Consider the following 26,505-nt stretch of genomic DNA (forward strand, 5'->3'; position numbering starts at 1 on the left):
TCAGGGAATTCCTTCTGCAACTGTCTCACTTCAAATCACAATTGTCATGGACTGATCCAGTCTGGACAACTCAGAAACTGAGTTCCTATTCCAGTCAGTGATGTTATATAAATATGAGATCCTTCTGGGAAATTCAGCGAAGCCTTCCCTGACTCCTTTTGTGTCCTAGAGAAGGAAACATGTCTTCCTCCTAAGTGACAACTTCACCGTGACACTTTCTGTGAAGTAGCCCACTAGCAAGAGTTCCTGATTCCTCTTCAGAGAAGTCAGCTAAAGTACATGGAAGCAGTGACATCTGTAGGTCTTACATTTGTGGAAAAATGTGCAAGTACACTTCAGTTGTGTTCTGTTCTTTTAATTTACCCTAGAAATTACCACTGACTCCTGTAAGACCAATTCTTCTGGTTCTAGTGATTAATGGGTTATACTTGATTTGAGCTACTGATCTGTGTATAGTTCTCTAAATTACCCTCAGAAAGACACTGAAAAGCCTATTGGGAGTCTGAAAGCTTATGTCTTTTCATCATATTTTCTTTCCTCTTGCAAAGAGGTATTTTAAAAAGGAGAAGGGGGGAATCCTGAAAATGTTTATGAAATGTTCCCCTGAAAAATTTTTTTTTTTTTTTTTTTTAATTTCAAATGTTGATATGCTTTAACTGTCATTCTCCAGCCTGGTAGGGAAAAAAAATGACATTAATTTGACCAGGCTTACATGCTGTGTATCCATCAGTTTTAGAACCATTTGCTGTAGAAAGTGGGTTGAGATTCAAACAGAAATGGTATCTGTGAGAGGAGTGTGAGAGTTTTTTGAGCACAGAGTGGAAAGTGGGTGATGATCTTTGGCAGACGGATTACATGCAGTGTAGTTGTAGCCATGTTGGTCCCAGGATGTTAGAGAGACAATGAGGTGAGGTAATATCTTTTATCTGACCAACTTCTGTTGGTGAGAGAGACAAGCTTTCAAGCCACACAGAGCTCTTCTTTCCCAGACCTGAAGAAGAGTTCTGTGTGGCTTGAAAGCTGGTCTCCAATAAACTGATTACAGGTAGAAGAAACATGGAGGAAGCAAAAATTTCCCAGTGAAACACCAGTTTCTTTAAAACCGCTCTCCTCAACCCTGCTATGAGACTCCTGCACTCCTTTCCCAGAACTGCCACTCCTTCAACCTCCCTATTTAAAGAAGAAATAATTATTGCTCTGTATTGCTATTGCTCCATGAAATGTGAATTGTAACAGATTAGCGAGAGGCTTTTCCAGTGAGCAGTAGTAAAGTGTCCAGGCCATACAGAAGATGCCAAAAAGAATTTGTAAGCACACCACAAAAGGAACAAGGGCTTAGCTAAATAAGGTGAAGAGTTTAACTTTTAAATGGAATGTATGTCAAACAATTATACCATCTATCTTTAACAGAGCTGTGCAGGAAGCTATTTAGCTTCAATCCACAAGTAATTAGCAGAGCAAAATAAGGATTTAAGTTCAAAATATCTTCTTATCCTTAGTCACACACTTCTACCTTATTTTATTTTAAGGCCTTGACTACACTGGATGAACTTCAGAATTTAAACTCATGTTTCAGCACAGTAAATCAATGTGGATGAGCTAAAAGCATGTGAGAAAGGTATTCTAACCTGGGATATGGTTCCTTTATTATGGCCTCGAACACAGTTGTTCCAGGTTTGTCCCACCTTTACATAAAGTAAAACCATTTCTCCATGTTTATTCCACCCCCACCCTCCCCCCAGACGTTCTTGTCAACTGCTGGAAATGGCCCACCTTGATTATCACTACAAAAGGTCGCCCTCCCCTGCTCTCCTGCTGGTAATAGCTCACCTTACCTGATCACTCTCATTACAGTATGTATGGTAACACCCACTGTTTGATGTTCTCTGTGTATATAAATCTCCCCACTGTATTTTCCACTGAATGTATCCGATGAAGTGAGCTGTAGCTCACGAAAGCTTATGCTCAAATAAATTTGTTAGTCTCTAAGGTGCCACAAGTACTCATTTTCTTTTTGTACTTATTTGCAGCACAGGGTGGTGGTTGTGATGTAACTGATTTGTACTGAGTTATTTTCAAAGCACTTTCGATCCATTCGTTGAGCCTGTGCAAGTCTAAAGAGGTAACCCTGTTTTTAAAAACAAGTGTACAGGGTAATCCCAATATATCAGTATGGAGGCCAGCAATTCCTTCTCTCAAACTGCTTCTGATGGCCAGCTATTGCTGAGGACACTTCAGTTATGAGCCTTAAGCTACTCAACCCCTCTTAGTTTCCAGAATTTTATTAGCTATTTATTTCTTTACTTGAAAGGATGGGAATGTTGCGGGGTGTGTGTGTGTGTGTGTGTGTTTATTATTCAGAGTAACATTAGGTTCTAGTTTCCCAGAAGAGGGCAATTAGTGTAATCTAAACATTACAAAAAGGCGACTATTTGCTCAGGGCTATAAATATATTTTGAGGGGGTTAATTTGTTTAATATATTAAATTGCTTCCCAGTGACAGAGGCAGAGTTAAGGTTGTACTGACTTTTCCCCTGTAAACACTGATTTCCAGGGTTTTAAAACTTTGACATGAGAATTCCATCCCCACTGAAAGGCAGATCACATGAGTCTCAGCCTCAGGGGCTCATTTTTAAAATGCTCTTTTTTTGTTCTTGCATAACTGAAAAACAAATGTGTTTTTATCAAAACAAAATGCTGCAAGCTATAAGTTTCTGCCTGGGTTCAGACGGAGCTGGTGTTGCCTATATACTATCCTAGCAAGGCTCTGTTGGCTCCATCAGCTTCTTCAGAATTTATCCTTTATTTAATTTTTTAAAATAATTTCGTTTCTAGCCCTTATGAGTGAGAAGAGACTCTTCTGAATGTGAACCAATGTAGTGCAGTCAAGCAAAGTCTTCAGAAAACCAGTAAGAAATAGCAGCTCTGAGAAATGGGAAATCGTCCCTTTCATATCAGCAACTTTTATATCAATTTAGATATCAATATATTAACTTCATCACTGTGTACTGTTTTAGGAGAAACATCCAGCTAAATTTATTTAAAAATGAAAGCAGGAGATAAGTAGTTAGAAAAATCCAAAAGTCAGGAGAGGAAGTATGTGTTAGTTTTCTATGGGTTGCCTGTATTTTGTCTCTTAAACTATATTTCATGGAATGCCTAGGTTATTAGTGGCTGGTTAAAATTGCATAATAAAGTACCTGAAGCATCTGATCTGTGATGTAACATTCTTTCAGGAAATGTCCTTCAATCCTTTTAACATGAGGATATGAGTGGCAGATATAAGGCAGTAATCTTGGTGAACAGGCTGTTCACCCTCTAGACTCAGATATGTAACATAACCAAATTTTCTCTTATCCAATAGTCAGATGCTCCCATGTACTGCGTGACATGCAGTGAAAGAGAATGTCAGAACAGATTTTAATTTGTCACACTTAGGGTCCTCCAGAAGAATGAAGCAGTTGTCTTCCAGGATGTCCTCCTCAAAGGAACAGCATAAATGTAAATATTCACATTATAGGAATCGAGGAATGGCCATTTTGGGTCAGATCCATATCCTTTGTTTACCACATAAAATGAATGACCCACGGTCATGCTTTGGGCTGTGATACTGTGAGATTCAGCAAACTAAGCAAGCTTGGGCTAGGTTAGTATATGGATGAGGAACATTCAAGGAACACAGATGCTGCAGGAAGTGGTCCCCTGGTCCAGCCCCCTGCACTGATTCAATAGGAGGATGCTCCCTCAGAATTTATATTGAAAATGGCCCTGACTGGGTTTAGCATACCTTATATTTCTGGAAGTGCTCTTTTTCACATGAGGTGCAGCTGAGGTCCTAATCACTTACGGAATCATAGAAATGCGGGGCTGGAAGGGACCTCCAGAGGGACCTCCCCTGGTCCAGCCCCCTGCACTGAGCAGGATCAAGTAAACCCCAGACCATCCCTGACAAGTGTTTGTCTAACCTAGTCTTAAAAACCTCCAATGGTGGGGATTCCACAACCTCCGTTGGAAGCCTATTCCAGAGCTTAACTATTCTTATACTTAGAAAGTTTTTCCTAATATCTAACCTGCAGATTAAGACCATTACTGCTTGTCCTACCTCCATCTGACATAAAGAACAATTGTCCTGTTTATAACAACCCTTTAACATATTGTGACAAAGTTCCTCCTCTGCCTTGGTGGGTTCTGCGCTTTCTGGCGGATTTGCTCACCTCGGAGGTTTACAGCAGTCCTCAGTTTGGCTCCTTTGGCTAGTGGCACAAACCTGCCATTCACTCAGCTAACCTCATCACTGGCCAGCATGGGGGAAAGGAGGAGAACAATCCCCGCAGTCTCTGCTGGCCCACCTAATGGGTCGGGGGACAGGACAGAGACCTTCCCCTCTGGTGGGACCCACAGTCCAGATCGACTCCTCTTATATCAAATAGGGAGTTGGAGGGTGGGGGGAACCCGGGCCCGCCCTCTGCTCTGGGTTCCAGCCCAGGGACCTGTGGATTGCAGCTGTCTAGAGTGTCTCCTGTAACAGCTGCATGACAGCTACAACTCCCTGGGCTACTTCCCCATGGCCTCCTCCCAACACCTTCTTTGTCCTCACCACCGGACCTTCCTCCTGATGTCTGATAACACTTGTACTTCTCAGTCTTCCAGAAGTACACCTACTCGCTCTCAGCTTCTCGCACGCCTCTTGCTCCCAGCTCCTCGTACGCACTTCACTAACTGAAGTGAGGTCCTTTTTAAAACAAGGTGCCCTGATTAGCCTGCCTTAAGTGGTTCCAATAACTTTCTGATTGTTCTGGAACAGCCCATTATCTTACTCAGGGAAAAGGGATCTGCTTAATCTGTGGCTAATATATCTACCTTCTATCACTCTCCTGTAGCCATCTGGCCTAACCCTGTCACAATATTTGAAGACTGATATCCAGTCCCCGCCTCAGTCGTCTTTTCTCAAGACTAAACTGGCCCAGTTATTTAACCTTTATCAGAGGTCAGATTTATTAAACATTTTGTAATTTTTGTTGATCTCCTCTTGACTCTCTCCAGTTGGTTTACTTCTTTTCTAAAGTGGGACCCAGAATTGGATGCAGTACTCCATCTGAGACCTCAGCAGTGCCGAGTAGAGCAGGACACTTACTTCCCATGTCTTACATGTGACACTCCTGTTAGTATACCACAGCCTTTTTCTCCACTGCATATCATTGTTGGCTTATATTCAATTTGTGATCCACTATAACTCTCAAATATTTTTCTGCAGTACGACCACCTAGCCCGTTATTCCCCATTTCATAATTGTTCATTTGATTGCTCCTTCCTAAGTGAAGTACTTTGCACTTGTCTTTACTGAACTTCATCTTGTTGATTTCAGACCAATTCTCCAATTTGTCAAGGTCATTTTGAATTCCTCTCCTCTGCTCCAAAGTGTTTGCAACCCCTCCCAGCTTGGTGTCATTAGCAAACTTTATAAGCATACTCCCCACTCTATTATTCAAGTCATTAATGAAAATATTGAATAGTACTGGTCTCAGGACAGACCCCTGTGGGACTCTTCCCTCCCTCCCCCCACCCCAGTTTGATAGCAAACCATTGATAACTACTCTTTAAGTATGCTCTTTCAGCCAGTTTTGCACTCAGCTCATAGTTATTTCATCTAGACCACATTTCTCAAGTTTGCTAGAATGCCATGAGAAACTGTATGAAAAAACTTCCTAAAATGAAGATATATCAAGTCTACAGCTTCCTTTCTCCAGGCCAGTAACCCTGTCAAAGAAGGAAATTAGGCTGGTTTGGCATGATTTGTTCATGAAAATCCTTGTTGGCTATTACTTATAACCCTGTTATCCTGTACGGGCTTATAAATTGATTGTTTAATAATTTGTTCCAATAATTTGTGATTGTTAACTATCCCATGGCACTTTCATGGGAGAAGAACTGTTAAATCTGGTGGCCTGGCCAAATGCTGTCTTATGTTCTTCCTCCCTAAAACCCACTGTATTGCAACTGGACATGATAGTCTTGCTCTAAACTTTTAGTGTTGCTGTTAACCATCTGCCATGGGCTACGCCAGAAACAGGTTATTCTTCTTTGAGTCCTCGCTCATATCGATTCCAATTAGGTGTGCGCACGCCATGTGCACAGCCGTCAGAAAATTTTCCCCCAGCAGCATCCTTGGGGTCAGCTGTGGAGCCCCCTGGAGTGGCACCTTCATGGTGCTCAATATATACCCCTGCAGACCCGGAGCCCCCTCAGTTCCTTCTTACCGCCCTTGACAGTCGTTGGAACTGTGGTGGCTTGCTCAGCAAGTTCTCCACGTTTCCCTAGCTCTTTAGATAGTTGTTTTTAGTTTGGTTTGTAGTTCTAGTTTTTGGTTTTAATTAGTGCTAGTCGGGTTCGGGGGTTACCCTCCACCCTGACTCTTCTTCTTGGGGTTCCATGCCCAAGTCCCTGGGATTCAAGCCCTGCAGGTCCTGCTCAGCGAAGATGATGAAATTCAGGATGGAGACTCTACCTTTTGTAGGCCTGGCTGCAGCCCTAGGAATAACTAACAGTGTAAACCAAAGGCTGTGAATCAGAGGTGGCCTGGCCTTGACAAAATAACAACACAGTAGGTATTAGATAACACCACATAAGCACATTCCTGACTGGAGAGGATGGTATAAAAACACACAGATCTCTTGAGTAACTACATGTACTCATTCCTAAGAGATGGGATAAGAATACACCGACCCCTCGTAAGGTAAGGATGGGATGACAGGATAATGGGTAAGGATGTTTTGTTCGAGCTAGCAGGTATAAGGATAAGGGTGGTAACTAACAACGTCTGGAGTGTATTTTGTAACTTGTTTGTATCCATGTATAAAAGGAGAAGTCATAGGAGGGGCAACTTTGTACTTGCTGAGGGGACAGTATCCTGGTGTACTGACTGAGCAGGTACCTTGTTGCAGGCATACATGTGTTGCTCCTGTGAGGCTCTAGTACTGTGCTTTGTCGACAGATAAACCTGGCTGAGCACCTTCGCCACCGAACCGAGCCTGTGGTCTTTCTTGAGAACAACATCACGGTCTGCTGAATTAACATGCTGCACTGTCTGCTAGTGCAGCTGACATTGGTGCCCCAAGAACAGCAACGCTGGCAGCCGTAACAATGCGACAGCAGCAACAATATTCCACAGAACTGACAAGATCTTTCATTGTTGTTGCAGAAGACCTTCTTACTTCAGTGGATCTGGCAGGAGCTTATCTTTATATTCCAGTCATGCCCCATAAAGCTCAGCTATGCCTTTTGTTAGATGATTTTCCCATCAGATGCTCAAAGTCATTAGACAACTTCCATAAACCTAAAGAGCTATCTGATTCTTTCTGAGTGGATAGTCCACCTATGAGGTGGGATTGACACAAGGAGAGCCAAAGTCTTCCTGACACAGGAAAAGTTTGATAAGATCCAGGCATTGGTTTCTGAAGTGTCATGGAATGGTGTCATCAATCCATCTGTATCTGCAGCTCCTTGGTCTTCAGGTTACACATTCATGCAAACTTCAGGGATTCCTTGGAGGCCTGCAGCAGAGTACAACATTCAGCCACAGTGATCCAGTCCCTCATTTGATGGAAACAAGAGGACCATCGGATTGTGGGCTCCTTCCTTCCTTCCCTTTCACAGCAGCTAGTTCTATCTTCTTGACATGAGATTTTTCTAAATTGCTACAGCTCTTGTGTCCCTTCAAGCCAGTCACATCTATTTCCCTGTGTTTACTCTGCATAAAGACATGCTTCCTTTTGTCAAGAATTTTGAAACATCTGCATTTAGAAGACACAAAGATTATTTCATCTTCCCCCAGGACAAGGTTGTTGATCATACTGCCAATTAATTCATTGCTAAGGTTAACTTTCCATACATCAGAGGAGATCCTTCTTCCCTCATTCTCTTAACACTATTGGAAAAAGATGGCATGTGCTATTGAGCAGTTAAAGTTTATCTTAGTATAGGCAACCACTTCAGGAGAACAAGCAAAACATATTTATTCATTTCCTTTCACTGTAAATGCTTAAGAAACTAAATCCTCCATAGGTAGATTGATTAGGTGCTGTATACTGAAATATCTATTCAGTGACAGATAAACTAATTCCTGAAGGGATCAGAGCCCACTGTCCATGTTCCACAACAGTCTTCTGGGCAGAAAGGGCATCAGCCCCGCACGGAGAAGATCTGCAAGACCACTATCTTGTTGTGTCTCTCAGCACATGAGCATCTTTATAAAGCCCAGCTGGCTTAACTTCATTCCTCTGCAGACCTTTTGACAGAATAATGCTCATAGCAATGGTCCCCAAATAGATACTATTAATTTTTCTAGAGTGGAACTTTTTTCTGTCTGTTTTACTTCTTCCTCTGTGCAGTTTTCTTCCATACCACTTGTCACTTGATTTGCTTTTTGGGACTGATCTCACCCATTCCAACCCAACCTAAGAAGTTATTTGGGCATCTTCGTGATAGTCTTGTCTTAAATCCATGGAGACGGCAATCATAGTTTAATAAGCCTTTATGGTTTTTTTTAAACTATTAATAAGACTTCATTATTTCAATACAGATTTGAATGGTAACTGGGTGGCCAGGTCCTGCAGCAAGTTAGAACTTCATTTAGAGTTTGTAGGGAGAACGATACAAAGCAAAATGTCTTAATTCCAGGAAAAAAGAACTGACTTTTCAGTCAGATCAAACGGAAGTTTGCTTCAGTCTGCGGAGCTTATTGTTTTGCTTCCTTCAGACTGTACACAGTCCCTAGAGGAAGCCGAATCAACCACACTTGCATATGTGTAAGCTCAGATTTATGACCCTGTCAGCAGAGAGACTTAGTACAATTGGCTTGATACTTCCCTAGCTTGGGATATTGAAAGATGCTGTGAAAAAACTTATATTCATGTGTGAATTTGATCAGAAAATGATGAATCAGGATTGCCTTTTTCATACAATGTTTGTAAGCCTCTGAGTCTCTTGCTTGGGGATTCATCATTCATTCAGGATTCATCCAAATTGAACTCTAGATCCAGACAGCCCCAAACTTCGGAGTGTTCAAAATCTAGATCACTGCAATATTGGCCCGTCTCTCGTTATGAGTGTAACCATGGAGGCTGGAGACGGGAGATTGTGTTCTGAAGTTACATAAAGGTGGTATAAATATTTAAAAGATTGCTTTTCGCAGAATTGTTCAATGTAGAATAAATTACCTACTTATATAATTAATTGCTTGAAATAAGCATTCTGCAGAATCTTTCATAGATACTTAATTCCCTTGGGATCCATCTGAATAAGAATGTATCAAGCTGAGCATAGCAACAGATTGAAAGGGGACTTTTTAGTGTTTGCTATAATTTCTTTAATGGAAATGCTAGGGAGCTACTCATCTCTACTCTTAAATTTGTGGACTAGAGTTTTCCTAATTAAAAAGGATTATACATTTCTCCCCTGCCCCCCATATATAATCTTAGTCTCTTCTGTTGATGAAGTGTAGCAGTAATGGGGAGATTCATACAACAAAACTAGGGGCCTGAATCTGCATGGAAAATTGTTTCTCAAACCTGGAGACAGGGCTAGGAGTCCTAAATGTTAGTATTTTTGTGGATATTAATTTTATTGTGCAGGGGTCTGGTAGGCTTTAGTTGGCACCATGCACCCCTGTGAAGAGAGCAAGGGGACTCTTTTCTTAACTAAGAAACACCTAGTAGTACTTTCGCTTCACTGTTATTCATAACAAACGGTATCCACTGTTTATACTTCATTTATTGTGCTTTTTCCTCCAAAAGTTGCCAGCATTCCTAGTTATATCCTTAGAGAATCTGTTAGGTCGTCATTTTGAGGATATCCATTGTTAAGACTAGATGGAGATACCAGCACTGGGGCTATCTGTTTAACAGGGGCGTGTTGTACTCATTTCAGATGCTTCAGGATAAATACATGAGCTATCAAGATCAGTGTTTTTTATTTACCTGCAACTTAGATCAATTATTTGGCATCTGTTTGGTAAGTTTAATTTAATAGATGTAATTTAAATCACAGAACCAATTAAATTGTGTATGCTGTAAATAAGAGGAATTAGTATTTAATCTGCACTATTTACACTGCGAGTTCAAAGTATTTTTACGGTAATATGATATGAGCATCTTGAACACAGATAGGCCATAGAACCGTAGAAATGTAAGGCTGGAAGGGACCTTGAGTGGTCATCTAATCCATCCCTCTGTGCTCAGGCAGGACGTAGTATATGTAGATTGTCCTTGGCAAGTGTTTGTCTAACCAGTTCTTAAAAATTTACAATGATGAGGATTCCACAATCTCCCTTATTCCAGTGCTTAACTATCCTTACAGTTAGAAAGTTTCCTAATATTTACCCTAAATCTCCCTTGCTGCAGATTAAGTAACTTGCTTCTTGTCCTGCTTTCACTGGACATGGAGAACAGTTGATCACTGTCCTCTTTTATAACAGTTCTTACCATATTTGAAGACTTATCAGTCCCCCTTCTCCTCGGTCTTCTTTTCTTAAGACTAAATATGCCCAGTTTTTTTAACCTTTCCTCAAGGAAACTTCAAGTTTTCTAAACTTTTTATCATTTTACTGTGTGCGTACTGCAGAATTTCTGGGGGGAAATTCACACTGGTGCTACCTCCATGTTAGTTACACTGGAGTGGGGGTAATTAACAAGTCCCTAATGTAGACAAAGTTATAATAGGAGGTTCTGGGAGTATGAGTATATAGCAAACAGAAGGAGCCTGTGCTCCAGAATATAAATCGGTGAAATTGTAAAGTTATTTATAGTGATCTAGTAGTAGGTAATACCTTGCTCTTATGCAGTGGTTTGCATCAGTAGTTCTCCAAGTGCTTTATAAAGGAGGTAATCATCCCTATTTTACAGATGGGGTGAAGTGGAGACACAGAGGTTAAGTGACTTCCCCAAGGTCACCCAGTAAGCCAATGGCAGAGCTGGGAATAGAAACTTAGTCTCCTGAATCCCAGTCTAGTGTTCTATTCACTAGGCTAAATAACCATAATGATATGCAAAGATACTTTGGGAGAGTATACACTGAGCAGTAATACCATAATACATGGCATGATGTTAGTAAAAGCAAAACAACATAAAAGATTGTGTCTGAGTGTCTTTGCAAGTTATGGCATTAGCTGATGATTTCAAATAACTGGATAATTTAACCAGCTTCAGTCTCTGCATTATGGGACACTTCATATCCTTGTACAAACCCACATGCTCCTTCAGCCTGCATCTAAAACCATCTCACCATTTCTTGCACTACAGGTTCACACTCTGTCTGATTAGCAATGACATCTAGTACACATTAAATACAAAGTTCATCTTACTTTACAGCATTAGTAAGCTGGTTTTGAATTCTTATCAGTTAGAACTAAAATTTTCCCCAAAATTGAACAGAATGTACAGGGGTAAAGAGGAGCTGTGCTATACCAAAGTTTGAAGCAAGATATTTATTCTTGGCCTTCAACCTAGCCAGTACACAATGACCAAATACGATCAGTCTTAGAACATGAAGACCAGCGTCCTCTGTATGCACAGTGGCTTAGCTTGTTAGAAAATGTATCTTAGTCAACAGATGTTGTAAAGCAGTATCGTATATAATGGGTATATTGTCATAGGCTACCTCACTGCAGTAAGCTTAAGTGGCACTATGTTAGATTGCAGTTGTGTGGTAAATAGAACAGGTTGTACTGGCCCAAGTGTCTTCATGGTTTCCATAGGTATAAGTAGACTTTACATTTCCTGTGGGGCAACTTTCCTCCTTAGGAACTAGTAGGCTTTATTATTCATAAATCCTTTTATTAACAGACTAGTAGATATCTGAATAATATTTAACTGCCACCCACGATGTTACTGATCATCTTGTGTGTAATGGCATGTCTGCCTTTCTGTATTATGGACATTTTGTGGTCTGGAGTCGAGAGTGTGATCAGAGTAGATACACTTTCCAATTGTCAGCCCTGATGGGGCCCACAACAGAAGAAAAACAAAGACCATTGTTTCACACTATGAAATATTGATTTGGAGAACATAAAGTATGCAGAAAAGCGAGGAAATAAGTCCATAAGAATGACTGTATTTCACTAACCAAAATGTTAATCACCTGGCTTTAATTTATAGCGAAAAACATTATGATTAAAATAGGGGGGGAAATCAGAAATGTAATGGGGAATATGCTGATTTTGTCTTGAGATATGCAAAGTTGGCTATGGTAAAGGTGTATTTGCAGTGAGCTTTGAGATTTAAAGAAATGAAATTCTGAGTCGTTTTTGAAGTTTAGTGCATCAAGCCATTTTAGAAAGTTATTTGTAAGAGAGAGAACCAGTGGTGCTGGTGAGCTCAAGTTTGACACATTCTGAGCAATATAATTTCATAAATATGGGTACCTGCTGTTTAAGGTCTGCATTTGAATAGTGTTCATAAAGGTGAAGCTAAAGGAGTATTTAATCAGGGAAAGGTAGACATCATTAGTTTATACCATTTCTTCTCTGTAAGTAGATTTTAATTACAATAACAGCTTCCAGATTTTTTTTCACTTTCTTTAAGCAGGTTTGCTCTGTTTTATAATTTAAAGCTTCTTGAAATTGAGGAGAGCTAAAGGACTAGCCTAGATTATACCATGGAGACCTACATGGTATATATTGAGGAAGACATTTTTGAACAGGATTATTGTATTATACTGCTAAATAGGGTAATTACTGTGGAAGACATAAAATGGGAGCTAGCTGAATGTTCTTACAGCTGACTTAAAGGACATGGCATTTTAAAAAATACTTCTCACAAGTTCAGGTTAACCCACAAGTTATATTGTACATTGCTTATTGCGTTTTAGTCAAGGTGACTCTTTGATAATACACAGCTCTCAACAGGAAAAGTGAATGGACTGTTACTCCCTGTGATGGTGCCATGGAAGGACTTTCATGTTATCTCCTGATTTCCAGTATTTGCAAGAAGCTGTCTAAATGACAGTGTGTATGTTCAAGTTATTGTCCTGAAAAATTATTTTTTCCCATGATTAAAACATTTTTATGCAGGTTTGAAATGCTGACACCACACAAATGAATCTGAGGTTTGCTATAAGGAATTCAGAGAAATAAGGCGCACAGAACCTTCTTAGATGCTACCGGAACAGGGAAAGACAGCATTTTCTGCCTTTTTTTCAGCTGAATCTTTCTCTTGTTTTCATAGCGTGTGATCACGTTGACATGTCTGTTATGTATTGTCTCTCTAATAGGACATGTCCTAAATTCTCAGGATGAGTTGGTTCAATAAAATGTTCTTTCTCTTCCCTCTGTTAGGTTATTTACTTTCTAGAAGAGAGGGACAAGCAGGGTCTCCTGAAAAGCCGCTGTCTGATCTGGGTCGTCTCTCGTACTTGGCCTACTGGAAAAGTGTCATATTAGAATACCTTTATTGCCACCATGAAAAACATATCAGCATCAAGGGAATGAGCCGAGCCACTGGAATGTGTCCACATGATATTGCCACAACCCTGCAGCAGCACAGCATGATAGACAGGAGGGAAGACAGGTCAGTAAAGCATACACCATTTGGAGAGTACTTATGAAGACAAAAATATTCATCGTAGCAGTACTCGTTGAGAGTGCACCTTTTACCATAGGAAAAAACTAGTGTACTTTGCATAGACTTTTATGAAGGCTTAGTGGTGATCGTCACTGCCTGAGAAGGAACTGCCAACTTGAAAATCAAGCCAATGCCTGTTTTGAAACTGAAGGTAGTTTCAGATAGCATACCCACACCAGAGTTCCCTCACTAATTTTCATTGTTTTACAATCATGTTTTCCTAGTTCCTCCCTCCCTCCCTACTCACAAAGAAAAAAAAAGGTTTTCTCCTCTTATTACGGTGTGAAAGACACACGAACAAGGGAACCTAACTGACTGTACACAAGTTCAGGCAGATGCACAGAGAAAGCAAAACAACAGAATATTTTTCTTTATTTGCTTTCATTTATAGAAATCTTTAGTAGTGCTTGTAACATTAGTAGATTTTTTTTTAAGTTGACAGGGTCCTTTTTTACATGTCTCTTCTTATTAGTATACTGGATTGAAAAATTTAGATTTAGCATTTAGGGTGGAATTATCAAAAGGCCTAACTGATTTAAGACACAGGTCTTATTTATTTTCAGTGGGACCTGTGCTTCTATATCTCATGAGCCTAGTCTCCGTGTTAGGTCAACTTAGCTGTATCACTCAGGGATGTGAAAAATCCACACCCTTGAGTGACATAACTATGCTGACCTGACCCCCAGTGTTGATGCAGCTAGGACAATGAAAGAATGCTTCTGTCAACTTAGCTATAGTCACTTGGAGAAGTGGTATTCCTACACAGATAGAAAAAAACCTTTCTATTGATGTAGGCTGTATCTACACTATGGGGTTATGCCAGCATAGCTATGACACTAGAGCCATGCTGGTATAGTCCTTGTAGCATAAGTAAGCCCTTAAACACTTTGGAAAATTTCAGCTTCAGAAACGAAAAGTCTGCAAAATTAGTTGGTGAAGGGACAGTGATTGCTGAGAAAATGTATCATACAAAGCAAGAAAGAAGGCAGTAACTGTGGACTCAATAACACATGTACATTTTGCTGTATTACCAACCTCAAGCATTAAAAAAAACAAAAAACCATGAGTCCATCACCAAAATATGAGATTGGCTTAAAAATAAGGGGTTTGTTTTTTTTTAAATAATAATAATTTTGAGGTTCTTTTTCTTTGCCTTCTGGTTTCTGAGCTGTTAGAGTGCATTCACTTTACAAGCTATTCTCTGCAACTATGATGGCTAGACATTTGATTCTCATGATTCCAGGAGCTGGAGCTTTAAAAATTACACTAAAGTCACAACACTTACAATAGGTTTCAGAGTAGAAGCCGTGTTAGTCTGTATTCACAAAAAGAAAAGGAGTACTTGTGGCACCTTAGAGACTAACCAATTTATTTGAGCATAAGTTTTCGTGAGCTACAGCTCACTTCATCGGATGCACTTATGCTCAGATAAATTGGTTAGTCTCTAAGGTGCCACAAGTACTCCTTTTCTTTTTGCGAATACTTGCAATAAAATCACGAAAGTTGGCAGCACTACATAGGAATTAAGCACACGTTCTCCTTCGTAGGAGGAGAGCCAATATGGTAACGTCCTTCATTTTGGATATTCTCGATCTCTGCCCTTGATTTTGCCAGTCTTGGTAGGGCATAATTTAGGATTATAATGCAACAATCTACTTTGCAACATCTGACACAGCATGTAAGTGCTTTGGAGAGAAGATTTGTTAAAGGAAGTTAAGAGTTTGCTTGTGCTCGGGGAGGGTACCATGACAGTCCACAAATATTTTGATGGTTTATATTTTGTCTTCTGTGCATTGTTTTGTATTTTAGGCCACACAGTCTCCAACAGTCATGCAGCAAATTAAAATATTACTTACATGAGAACAAACCATGAGATAAAATTCCTTGATTGGGTGGAATGAGTAGGTTAAGGAGGGAGAGTCTCCATGTAAATGCTGATGAGTTTGGAATATCATTAAGTGTATATTTTTCCACGTTTGGTTTTTGATGTGGTGCTAAAAATAATGGTATATGCCTCTAGTTTATAAATAGATGCTTCTCGATAAATAGAAATAATCTCACCAGTGCCCAATCATACAAACACTTCAGGCATGTGAATAGTTATGTGCTCAGGTGCATTAAGTTACTCACATGTGTATGTGTTTGCAGGATCAGAGTGTTGTGTTTTCTGTGTTAGGTTCCACACTTTTGATGTTGAAACCATAGTTTTGTTGTCTGCACAGGACTGTGCCATCCTTCCGGAATCCCCCGCACAATGAAAGCAGCATCGATGGGCGACAGTCACAATTGGAGCCCCATTGCACTTGGCACAAAGAAATGTGAAAGCATGAAGCCAAATTCCCTGCTGGTATATGTTTGATGCAGTTCTGTTGCCTTCACTGCACCTGTGCAAGTTTATATCAGCAGAGAATTTGGCCCACAGTCCTTGCCCCAAACAGCATCCAAATTTTAAAGAGCAACCCACAAAGGGTGGGAGAAAGGGATTAAGTCAGATACATGTGGTTTTTATATATAGCTACCTATGCAATTTTCCCTCTTCCGCAAATAACTATATATAACTAGATCAGGGATCAGCAACCTTTGGCACACGGCCCGCCAGAGAAAGCCCCTGGCAGTCCAGACCAGTTTGTTTACCTGCAGCATCCGTAGGTTCAGCCGATCGCGGTTCCCACTGGCCCTGGTTTGCCATTCCAGGCCAATGGAGGCTGTGGGAAGGGCGGCCAGCACATCCCTCAATCCATGCCACTTCCCGCAGCCCCCATTGGCCTGGGACGGCGAACTGCGGCCAGTGGGAGCTGTGATCGGCCAAACCTGCGGATGCTGCAGGTAAACGAACTGGTCCGGTCCTTGGTGGGCCCCACATGCCAAAGGTTGCCGATCCCTGAACTAGAGAGATATGAAAAAATACAAGGTGCCAACTACACCCATCTGCCCTTCAGTTCATTAACTTTCTTACAGGTATCATGATAGCAGTGGGTCCCAAGGAAAACCAAAGGATTGCTCTTTAAGTTGCTCATCTTAGAAAAGAGAGGATATGGGGAATATGACAGAGTTCTATAAAATCATGGATGGTATGGGGAAAGTGAACAGAGAAGTATTACTTACTCCTTCACATAACACAAGAACTAGGGGTCACCCAGTGAAATTAAGAGGTAGCAGGTTTAAAACAAACATTAGGAAGTACTTCTTTCACACAAGGCACATTCAACCTATGGAATTCATTGCCGTAGGTTGTGGTGAAGGCCAAAAGCAAAACTGAGTTCAGAAAAGAATTAGATAAGATTATGGAGGATAGATCCATCAATAGCTGTTAGCCAGGATGGTCAAGGATGCAACCCCATACTCGTGGTGTTCCTAAACTGCCAAGTGCCAGAATCTGGGACTGGATGATAGGGGATAGATCACTCAGAATTGCTGTGCTCTGTTCATTCACTCTGAAGCATTGGGCATTGGCCACTGTCGGAAGCCAGGGTACTGGGCTAGATGGACCATTGGTCTTACCCAGTATGGCCATTCTTATGTATTTATTTCTTCTTTGTTTCTTTTATTAGAATACCTGTATTTGTAATTTGCTTTCCCGCCCAATCATATCCTGTGTACAGGACTGATACTCTAGTCACTAACTTTCCCAGTTTTAAGCACCATGGTCCCATATATATTCTGCTTTGTCCTAATATGTTCTGTATCACAACTGGAGAAAGTTATTCCAGGGATGGGTAAGGTGGCCCTGGGGTCCATGCTCAGACATCTTCCACATGTCTGTGAACATCTACTGCTGCAGGAGCATTCTCTTTTCTCTCCTTTTCCCTATTTAATCCTGTTAATATCTGTCTTTTATCTTGTAAATGATTATGCACATTTTTGTTCTGATGAAAAACACCAGCATGAGCGATATTTCTCCTGCATGCATGTAAGATATATTAATGTGTATATAGTGGTCTCCATCTCCCTCTTTATTTTTACCCAGACCTCTATTTTCCAAAGTAGTTATGTGAGATTGTTTTGCTTTATCTTGATATTTTTCTAACATCAAAAATCCTTTTTGAATTCTAGATTTGTAATAATTAGAAGGGAAAAACTGATCTCAAGCCACATGGAGAAACTGAAAGCTAATCCACGCGTCAATGAAGTAGACCCTGAAAGTTTGAGATGGACTCCACTGCTTGTTTCTAATGCTGCGGTTTCTGAAGAAGAGAGGGAAGCTGAAAAAGAGGTAACAGCAGACATTGTCAGTCTGAATTCCTTTCCTTAGGATTTCTTCTCCAGTTTTTACCATTCAGTAGTAGGCTGTCTTAAATATAGCATTGTTTAACATTGTCAGATCTTAGTTATGGGGAAAACTGCTTGTGTGAAACACTTTAGCACTAATCACTTATAACTCAGGGTTTTTGGAGATTGTACAGTAAGTTTTGGAAAATGAATATGAAAACTTAAACTCTGTCTCACTTGCTATGAAGTTGTACTTAAATGCTCCTGAAGTAGTCTAGGAGCATGGAATCAGATCAGATTTGGTGCAGAGCTCAAAGGCCGCAGTGTCAATCGATTCTTTGTGTTTATGAACTTGCTCAAAGTGATCCATGTCAGCGGGCATGTAATGTAGTGCTAAAAGACTTAAATCAATTCGCTGCATCATTAATAGTGCTAAATATCCCATGAAATGCAATCTTCTTTGGTTTGTTATCCTAACTGTTGTAAAGGCGCTACTAGATGATTCAGCTGAAATGTTGTTGCTTGGTTAGGCAGCAGTGCTAATCAGGGTCGACTTACTGTAACTCTTTAGCTGAACTTGATATGGCTAATACTGTTTCAGTGACCCATTATTTTAACCCCAACCCTTCAGGCTGAGCGTCTGATGGAACAGGCTAGCTGCTGGGAAAAGGAAGAGCAAGATATATTCTCCACAAGAACTAATAGTAGGCAATCACCTGCAAAAGTACAATCTAAAAATAAATACTTGCGATCTCCAGAAAGTGTGGCAGTGGTTGGAGAGCGAGGGCAATCCACAGAGCAATCTAAAGAAAGCAGTGAGGATGATGAGGGGGATGGGAATCATCAAAGTTCACCTCCCCGGCTGACCAAACCACAGTCACTGGCCATAAAAAGAAAGGTATGTTACTTTTAGCACTTCCAGTTAAACTTGTTCAGTGTCCATTACAATCAAACCATGTTTGTCAAAAAGATATAAAAAAAGTGCAGGGTTTTTTTCTGTTTACGAGCTTTGATTAGACTTCTTTTTTTTTTATCTAAATTGTGTTTGCACACTAAGCCCTTCCTAGTTCATAGCTGTTTTCTAGGCAGTTTGGCTTTCCTTTTGACTTATTCATATTGTTATGAAAAAATGGATGGCACTAAACATTAGAATTAGAATTTATTTTTAAACTAATGACTGCCCTCTGCTGTTTAGGGTTGGTACTGATTAAACATTTTAATTGGTTCTTCCATACCCTCACTTGGGTTTTTTCGCCCTTTTGGGATGAAGTCAAATCAATTATGTGTTTTCTCCTGTTACAAGATTAGCAGGATAAAAAGGTCTTTTGCAAGATATGTTAATAAAGCAAATGCATTTTTTAAGACAAATTTGTTTCTCGAAATATTACAACATTTCTATTTTCTTATACAGCGCCTTCTTATTCCAAGAACTAAACCCTCCAAATTCTGCTTAAACTTGAGTATTTAAATTTTTTTCCTGAAAATTATGTAATCATGTTGAATGTTTATTAACTTAATAATTTAAGAACCCATAAATGTTAAGCTACTTGGCTTAATGCATGTATTTACATTGCTTTGGTGAGAAGTTACAGATGAGTGTCCCACTGTGTATATTTTTGGATTAGAGAATTTTAAAGTAAATGTGAATCTTTGAGAAATGAATAGGTAACAGTGGAAATATAACTTACTGAAATTTTAGCTGAACCTGTTCAAACCCTTCTTTTCTACAGCTGCTAAACTGTAACATTCTTTAGTATATTGCTGTTATTTACACCAAGTTTGAGACTTGGACTGTTTGTCTTGGCACTGTGCTGTTTATCATTTTTCTGCTTGTTTGTTTATAAGCAGCATCATAATTTTAAGGAACCTGAAATCTAAAAGCATAAGATGTACATTTGAGTCTTGCAAATGGTTTTAGTGGAAATATGAGCCACTAAGTATATAACCAGGTGTTTGTAAGCATAAATATTTTATATACTACTATTGTGAATTTTTATTTGTTTAACCAGAGTAGAGGCTGGAAGCCAACCATAAACTATAGATATTAATTTTCACCTTCATAAAACAAAGACCACAGTGTGCATTCTGTCTCAGATGGCACACGCTCATTGCTTAACTGTATGGGTTTAGTATATAGCAGTAAAAAAATCTAATCTAGATTTAAAAGTGTAACATAAGGTAACTTCTAAATTGATAAATAGATTAGACCATCATAAACGCATTTCACAAAAATTAATTTGTTCTCTATGTACCAAGTCAGGTAACTCCTCCTGGACTCTAACAATTCATTGTTATATTTTTTGGAATTTTTTTTTTTAGAGACCTTTCATCTTGAAAAAGAAAAGGGGTCGTAAACGCAGAAGGATTAATAGTAGTGTTACAACAGAGACAATTTCTGAAACCACAGAGGTGTTGAACGAGCCCTTTGATCACTCGGATGAAGAGCGGCCCATGCCACAGCTGGAACCTACTTGTGAGATAGATGGGGAAGATGATGACTTAAAGCCTGTGATCAGAAAAGTATTCCAGTATCAACCTGGTAGGCAGAACCAGGAGGAAGAGGAGGACAAAGGGGAGAAAGACAATCGTTGTTATAAAAATGATGTTCAGTGTAGAAGTAAGTTGAACATTATTTTTAAACTATGTTCAAGTTAACTTGTTACTTGGGATTCAAAGGCAACACTTGCTTTTGTAGTTAACTAGCTGGTTTGTGACCAGCTTTTCGGAGCTGTTGAAATTTTTACATTTCACAATCAAAATAACATGCATTTTTACTAATGCGCCATCCCTCTGAGATATGCTTTACGCTATTAGTCCCACTTTATCTGCTTGCTTTGTGTAATAGCTTCAGGCATGTTGCTCTTTTTTCAGTATTTTTAGTGTTTAATTTTTCGGCTCTCTCTCTCTGTCCTGTTATAGCTTGTTCAGTACATTAACCTCAGTTCATTACTCCTGTTCAGGAGAAAATTAGCAGGTTTTGTTTCAGTTTGGGGTATTCATGTTTTTACCATTTGGGAAAGAACAAAAATAAAATCTTGTATATCTACAACAGGCCTCCTCATACTTTTCCAGAGAAAACCAGGGGATCTCTTTCTCTTTAGTTTGTTTTGTGAAACCATTATCTGCAAAAAGCAAGAGGTAGTTGATACCAATGACTTTTTTTTTTTTTTTTTGCACTCAGTATTGACACCAATTTAGTTATGAGAACTACTGAAATCTGCCTAGTTCCCCAGGAACAATATGTCCTCTTCACTTTAGTTTGGCAGTTCTGCAAGGTTATATTAATAAACTCTGAGACCTCACATTCTTCCACCATGAGCACCCAGAGACTTCCCTTTCCATCTTTCAAAATAGCCTGGGGCTGTTTAAGCACTGGCACAGCTGCCAAAGTCCTGGGTTCTTCTGTTGATTTGTAGGGAGGTGTTTGGTTCTAGGATCCCAGGTCTTCCCTAAAAAGTGCACAACAATTTATTTAATGTACATTTTAACAGCTGCTCATCAAGTTAGATTTCAAGGATATTGCCCAGCTGGAAAGCTAAAGGATGTAATGTGTATTCACCAATGAGCAATTTTGGGAAAATCTTCATCTCTCTCCCTCTTAACTCTCAGATGAAAACATCAGTTTAATTCCAATTTTGGAATGAATTGTGGATTCCGACAAACAAACTCTTTTCTCTCAAAAGCTGCAGGTACCTCTTTGGTACTGGAGAACTAATAGTTCTCAGGACATGTCAGGAAATTAAATTTTTGTGTTGCCCAACTAAGAGATCATCTGCTGATGCCTGGTTCGCACACAGCTTTTGTACCGTATAACTCTGTTGGTTAGGGGTGTGATAGTCTACCAATATAGTTACACTAATACAGTAGTTCTCAAACCTTTGTACTGTTGACCCCTTTCACACAGCAAGCCTCTGAGTGTGACCCCCCCTCATCCCTCACCTTATAAATTAAAAACACTTTTTTTATATTTAACACCGTTATAAATGCTGGAGGAAAAGCAGGGTTTGGGGTGGAGGCTGACAATTCACAACCCCCATGTAATAACCTCGCAACCCCCATGTAATAACCTCACAACCCCCTTAGGGGTCCCGACCTCCAGTTTGGGAACCCCTGCACTAGTACAACCCCTAATGTGGATGCTGTTTTACCTGTGTAAAGATGCCTTATACTGGTATAGTTTATCCCACTTCCTGTACAGAAATAAACTGTACTGGTGTAAGCACACTTATATTTATAAAATTGCATCCCCGGTAGTGGGGTTGTACTGCTGTAACTATACTGGTATTTGTGTATAGATGAGACCTAAGAGTCTAGTTCACATTACCCAACTGTTGCCATGCTTTTGGAGTAACCCTTTCAGTGGGAGGTAGTATTTAAGAGTGTAATGCTTTTTCTGAAGCTGTGTCTTTGAAGGCAGCAATATTCAACACCGAAATACGTTTCATTCTAATTGTTTTTGTGATTAATTGAATTGGTTGATTTTTTTTTTATTTCGTCTCTGCTTTCAATTTTATTTAGTTCTGTTTCAGAATATGTTTTTGCATGGAATCTCCCCCCACATTTTGGTTTGTATTGCAAGACACTTCTTGTGAGGAGGAAAAATTATTTTCCTTTTTCAGCACTGGAGCAATAATTTCTGTGCATCGAACTCAGCATTTCTGTGCATCGAACACTTCCTAGAGTTAGAGCTCCTTTGTGTATCCAGTGGCTGTATCATTTCTGCAATAACAAAAAGGATGTAGTCATGCATTCCATATCTAGATAATGAGAGTTGATATCCATCTTTTATAAAGGTGCATATTACTGTATAGAGGGGTGCATGTATGTGAGCTCTTGTGTGTAAAAATCACTCTGGGGTTAGTTTATCTCACTAGTGGGAGAGATTAACAATTGTAAACTTTGTAGCATTCTGTTTTATTCTGCAAATTAGCTTTGTATTCTATTTGTCCACCACATTTTATAAATACCACAAGGTGAGGCGATAGTTTATATTAAATCAAAGGTTTGTAGGGTACATTTTCTGCAGTTTAAAATTGTTTTTTGCTTAAAATTCTTTCAGGAAGTATCAGGTAGCATTTTTAAATAGATATATAGTTATGAGGCTGACTGTTATAGTGCTACAAATAAGGTGTCTGTCTACATTTATTCAGCTAGTATGCTCTAATGTTTAAAACTCTTGTGTAGTTTTACTGAGTGGGAAGCAGTGTGTATATAGTAAATATTGCCCCTACTTACTGTCATGTGTGGTTAGATTAAGAGTATCTATTTATTGGCAGTATAACTTTTGTTTAATTAGCTAAAGTTTTTTTAAGAATGCATAAGTTAATTTTGGATTAATCAGTTCTGTCTGTTGATAGAAATGGATTTGTTTATGCAAACTAAGACCTCTTTTCTCTGTTCTCTGCTTCCCAAAGACAACACAGAGGATGTAGCTGTTTTGGAAGAAAGCACGAAAGACAATCCTGAACCTTTGAGGTATAAACAGGGCTGGCCCAAAGGAGTGAAGCGTGGTCCATCTAAGTGGAGGCAGAACAAAGAAAGAAAGCCTGGTTTTAAACTTAATTTATACACCCCACCTGAGACTCCTATGGAACCTGACTACCAGGTAATAGTAGAGGAACAGAAGCAAGTATCTGAAGACAAGCCCTGCCAAGTTCCTGCTATTGCAGAAGAGGAGATTAAAGAGCCTATTAAGAATTTGCAGCCTCAAGATGAGGTAAAAGAGCTGGAACCTGAGCTTCTAAACCCACCCAGTGAACACTTTGAAATCATAGAAAATGATCTAATGAAAGTAGAGGAAGAAGAAAGAAATGTAGAGGAAGATGTTGTCAGTGCAAAAAATCAAGATAAAGACCCACAGAAGGAAATGTGTGCGCAAAAAGATGAGCCTGAGCATTTGGATGATCATGAAGAGGAGGAAGAAGAAGAGGAAGAACCGTCTCACAATGAGGATCATGATGCAGATGATGAAGATGATAGCCATATGGGTTCAACAGAAGTGGAGAAAGAGGAGTTACCAGGAGAAGCCTTCAAAGAAGTGCTAGAGAACCAGGAGTCTTTTTTAGACCTAAATGTACAAACTGGTAATTCAAATCAGGAAGACTTAATGGACTGTGGTGTTGACCTTGCAGCTGAGTGTGAAGGTGACCATAAAGAGCTTACTGCAGATTCAGGGCCTGTGCCTGAATCTGATTACGATCATACAGATAATAATCAGGACCAAAAGGAGAGTGAGGAATTAAATTCTGATTTCAAGGAAGAAAGTACTGAAACTATGGAGATTGATTCAGAGACAGTACAAGCAGTCCAGTCTCTAACCCAGGAAACAAGTGAACAGGAAGATGCATTTCAGGACTGTTCAGAGACGCAAGAGGCATGTAGAAGCCTGCAGAATTATACTCATACTGACCAAAGTCCACAAATGACCACACTGGATGATTGCCAACAATCTGACCACAGTAGCCCAGTCTCATCTGTCCATTCTCATCCTAGCCAGTCAGTTCGTTCCGTTAATAGTCCAAACGTTCCTCCATTAGAGAACAGTTATACTCAAATCAGCCCAGATCAAAGTGCCATCTCTGTGCCATCTTTACAGAACATGGAGACTAGCCCAATGATGGATGTCCCATCAGTGTCTGATCATTCACAGCAAGTTGTGGATAGTGGGTTTAGTGATCTAGGAAGCATCGAGAGCACAACGGAAAACTATGAAAACCCAAGCAGTTACGATTCTACAATGGGAAGTAGCATCTGTGGAAACAACTCTTCCCAAAACAGTTGCTCGTATAGCAACCTTACATCTAGTAACTTAACACAGAGTAGCTGTGCAGTGACACAGCAAATGTCTAATATTAATGGAAGCTGCAGTATGATGCAACAAACCAACATCAATTCTCCTCCTACCTGTAATGTAAAATCTCCTCAAGGCTGTGTTGTTGAAAGGCCACCGAGCAGCAACCAACAGTTATCTCAATGTAGCATGGCTGCTAATTTTACACCACCTATGCAGTTAACTGAAATCCCAGAGACTGGCAATGCCAACATTGGCCTATATGAAAGAATGGGTCAGAGTGAATTTGGAGCAGGGCATTACCCACAGCCATCTGCCACTTTTAGCCTTGCCAAACTGCAACAGTTAACTAACACACTTATGGATCATTCATTGCCTTACAGCCATTCAGCTGCTGTAACTTCCTATGCAAACAGTGCCTCTTTGTCCACACCCTTAAGTAACACAGGGCTTGTTCAGCTTTCTCAATCTCCACACACTGTTCCTGGAGGACCCCAAGCACAGGCTACTATGACCCCGCCCCCTAATCTTACTCCACCTCCCATGAATTTGCCTCCTCCCCTTTTGCAGCGTAACATGGCAGCATCAAATATTGGAATATCCCATACCCAAAGACTGCAAACTCAGATGGCCAGCAAAGGCCACGTGTCTGTGAGAACCAAATCAGCCCCTCTGCCCCCAGCGGCAGCAGCCCATCAGTCACAAATCTATGGGCGTGCTTCACAGACTGTGGCCATGCAAGGACCCGCACGGACCTTAACAATGCAACGTGGTATGAATATGAGTGTAAATTTGATGCCAGCCCCCGCTTATAATGTCAATTCAGTGAACATGAATATGAACACCCTTAATGCTATGAACGGATATAGTATGTCCCAGCCCATGATGAACAGCGGATATCATAGTAACCACGGATATATGAATCAAACAGCCCAGTACCCTATGCAGATGCAGATGGGAATGATGGGAACTCAGCCATATGCACAGCAACCAATGCAGACAACACCACACAGTAACATGATGTACACTCCTCCAGGGCATCATGGCTACATGAATACTGGCATGTCTAAACAGTCTCTTAATGGATCCTACATGAGAAGGTAGGCTCTTTGGAGAGTCAGATTACCAAACTGGCGTATTGGATTGATCTGCACAAATAGGAGAGTACGATTTCAAAACCAGCAATTGGTGTGAATGCAAAAACATTTGTTGGCACCATGTTAAAAGCTGTATGCAGCAGAAAGCCTTATACAAGTTCTTTTTTTCTTTCTTTTTTTCTTTCTTTCTTTCTTAAACCTCTCTTTTTTTTGTTGATTTTGTTTTGGGGGGGGCTGGGAAGTTGTTTTGGTTTTTTAATTTTAACTGAAGTTCTCTGGAAAGGAAGAATTCTTTCTACGAACTGCAATTACACAGCAGCCAATGGTTCAGAGCCATTTTATGTGCCTGCTCCCATTAAAAATGTGGATACATAGACTCCAAAACTTAGTACTGGACCCTGAGCTTTCTCTCCACTTTCCCCCACATGTAAATGCCTTTTAGCATTTCATTTATTGTACATTTTGTTTCTTAAGGTGACACTTCCGCATGCCGCTAATGTCTTTGTTAGTGACAGTGCATTTTGTAGTACTGTACAAGTGTTGTGCTTAACAGTAAGCCATTTCTTAAGTTTTTTGCCTTGATTAGGTTACCCTAGTTTGAGGGTAAAAAAACAAAACTATATTTTTGTTAATTATAAAACTTGTAAAAATAAAAAAAACTGTAAAAGCTATTCACATTTTTGTTAGTTCGAAGGGTTTTATTGCTAAATGTTTGGTGTAAAGTTGAGACTCTTTTCCATTTTTGGTGACTGATTCCTGTTGGGTTTTTTTTCCGGGGGGGGGCGGGAGGAATAAA

General features: G+C 39.9%; 1 protein-coding gene across 1 annotated transcript in view; it reads left to right on the plus strand.

Annotated features, from left to right (window-relative positions):
• Window positions 1-26,505, plus strand: part of KAT6B (lysine acetyltransferase 6B) — a 200,496-nt gene that overhangs the window by 165,858 nt on the left and 8,133 nt on the right. The window contains exons 13-17 of the mRNA XM_077821053.1: window positions 13,328-13,559; window positions 17,667-17,826; window positions 18,454-18,720; window positions 20,142-20,439; window positions 23,237-25,712. Of these exons, the coding sequence (XP_077677179.1) occupies window positions 13,328-13,559; window positions 17,667-17,826; window positions 18,454-18,720; window positions 20,142-20,439; window positions 23,237-25,712 (3,433 nt within the window). The remainder of the gene's footprint in view (window positions 1-13,327; window positions 13,560-17,666; window positions 17,827-18,453; window positions 18,721-20,141; window positions 20,440-23,236; window positions 25,713-26,505) is intronic.

The sequence above is a fragment of the Eretmochelys imbricata genome, chromosome 7 (assembly GCF_965152235.1).
Source record: "Eretmochelys imbricata isolate rEreImb1 chromosome 7, rEreImb1.hap1, whole genome shotgun sequence".
Taxonomy (NCBI): Eukaryota; Metazoa; Chordata; order Testudines; family Cheloniidae; genus Eretmochelys; species Eretmochelys imbricata.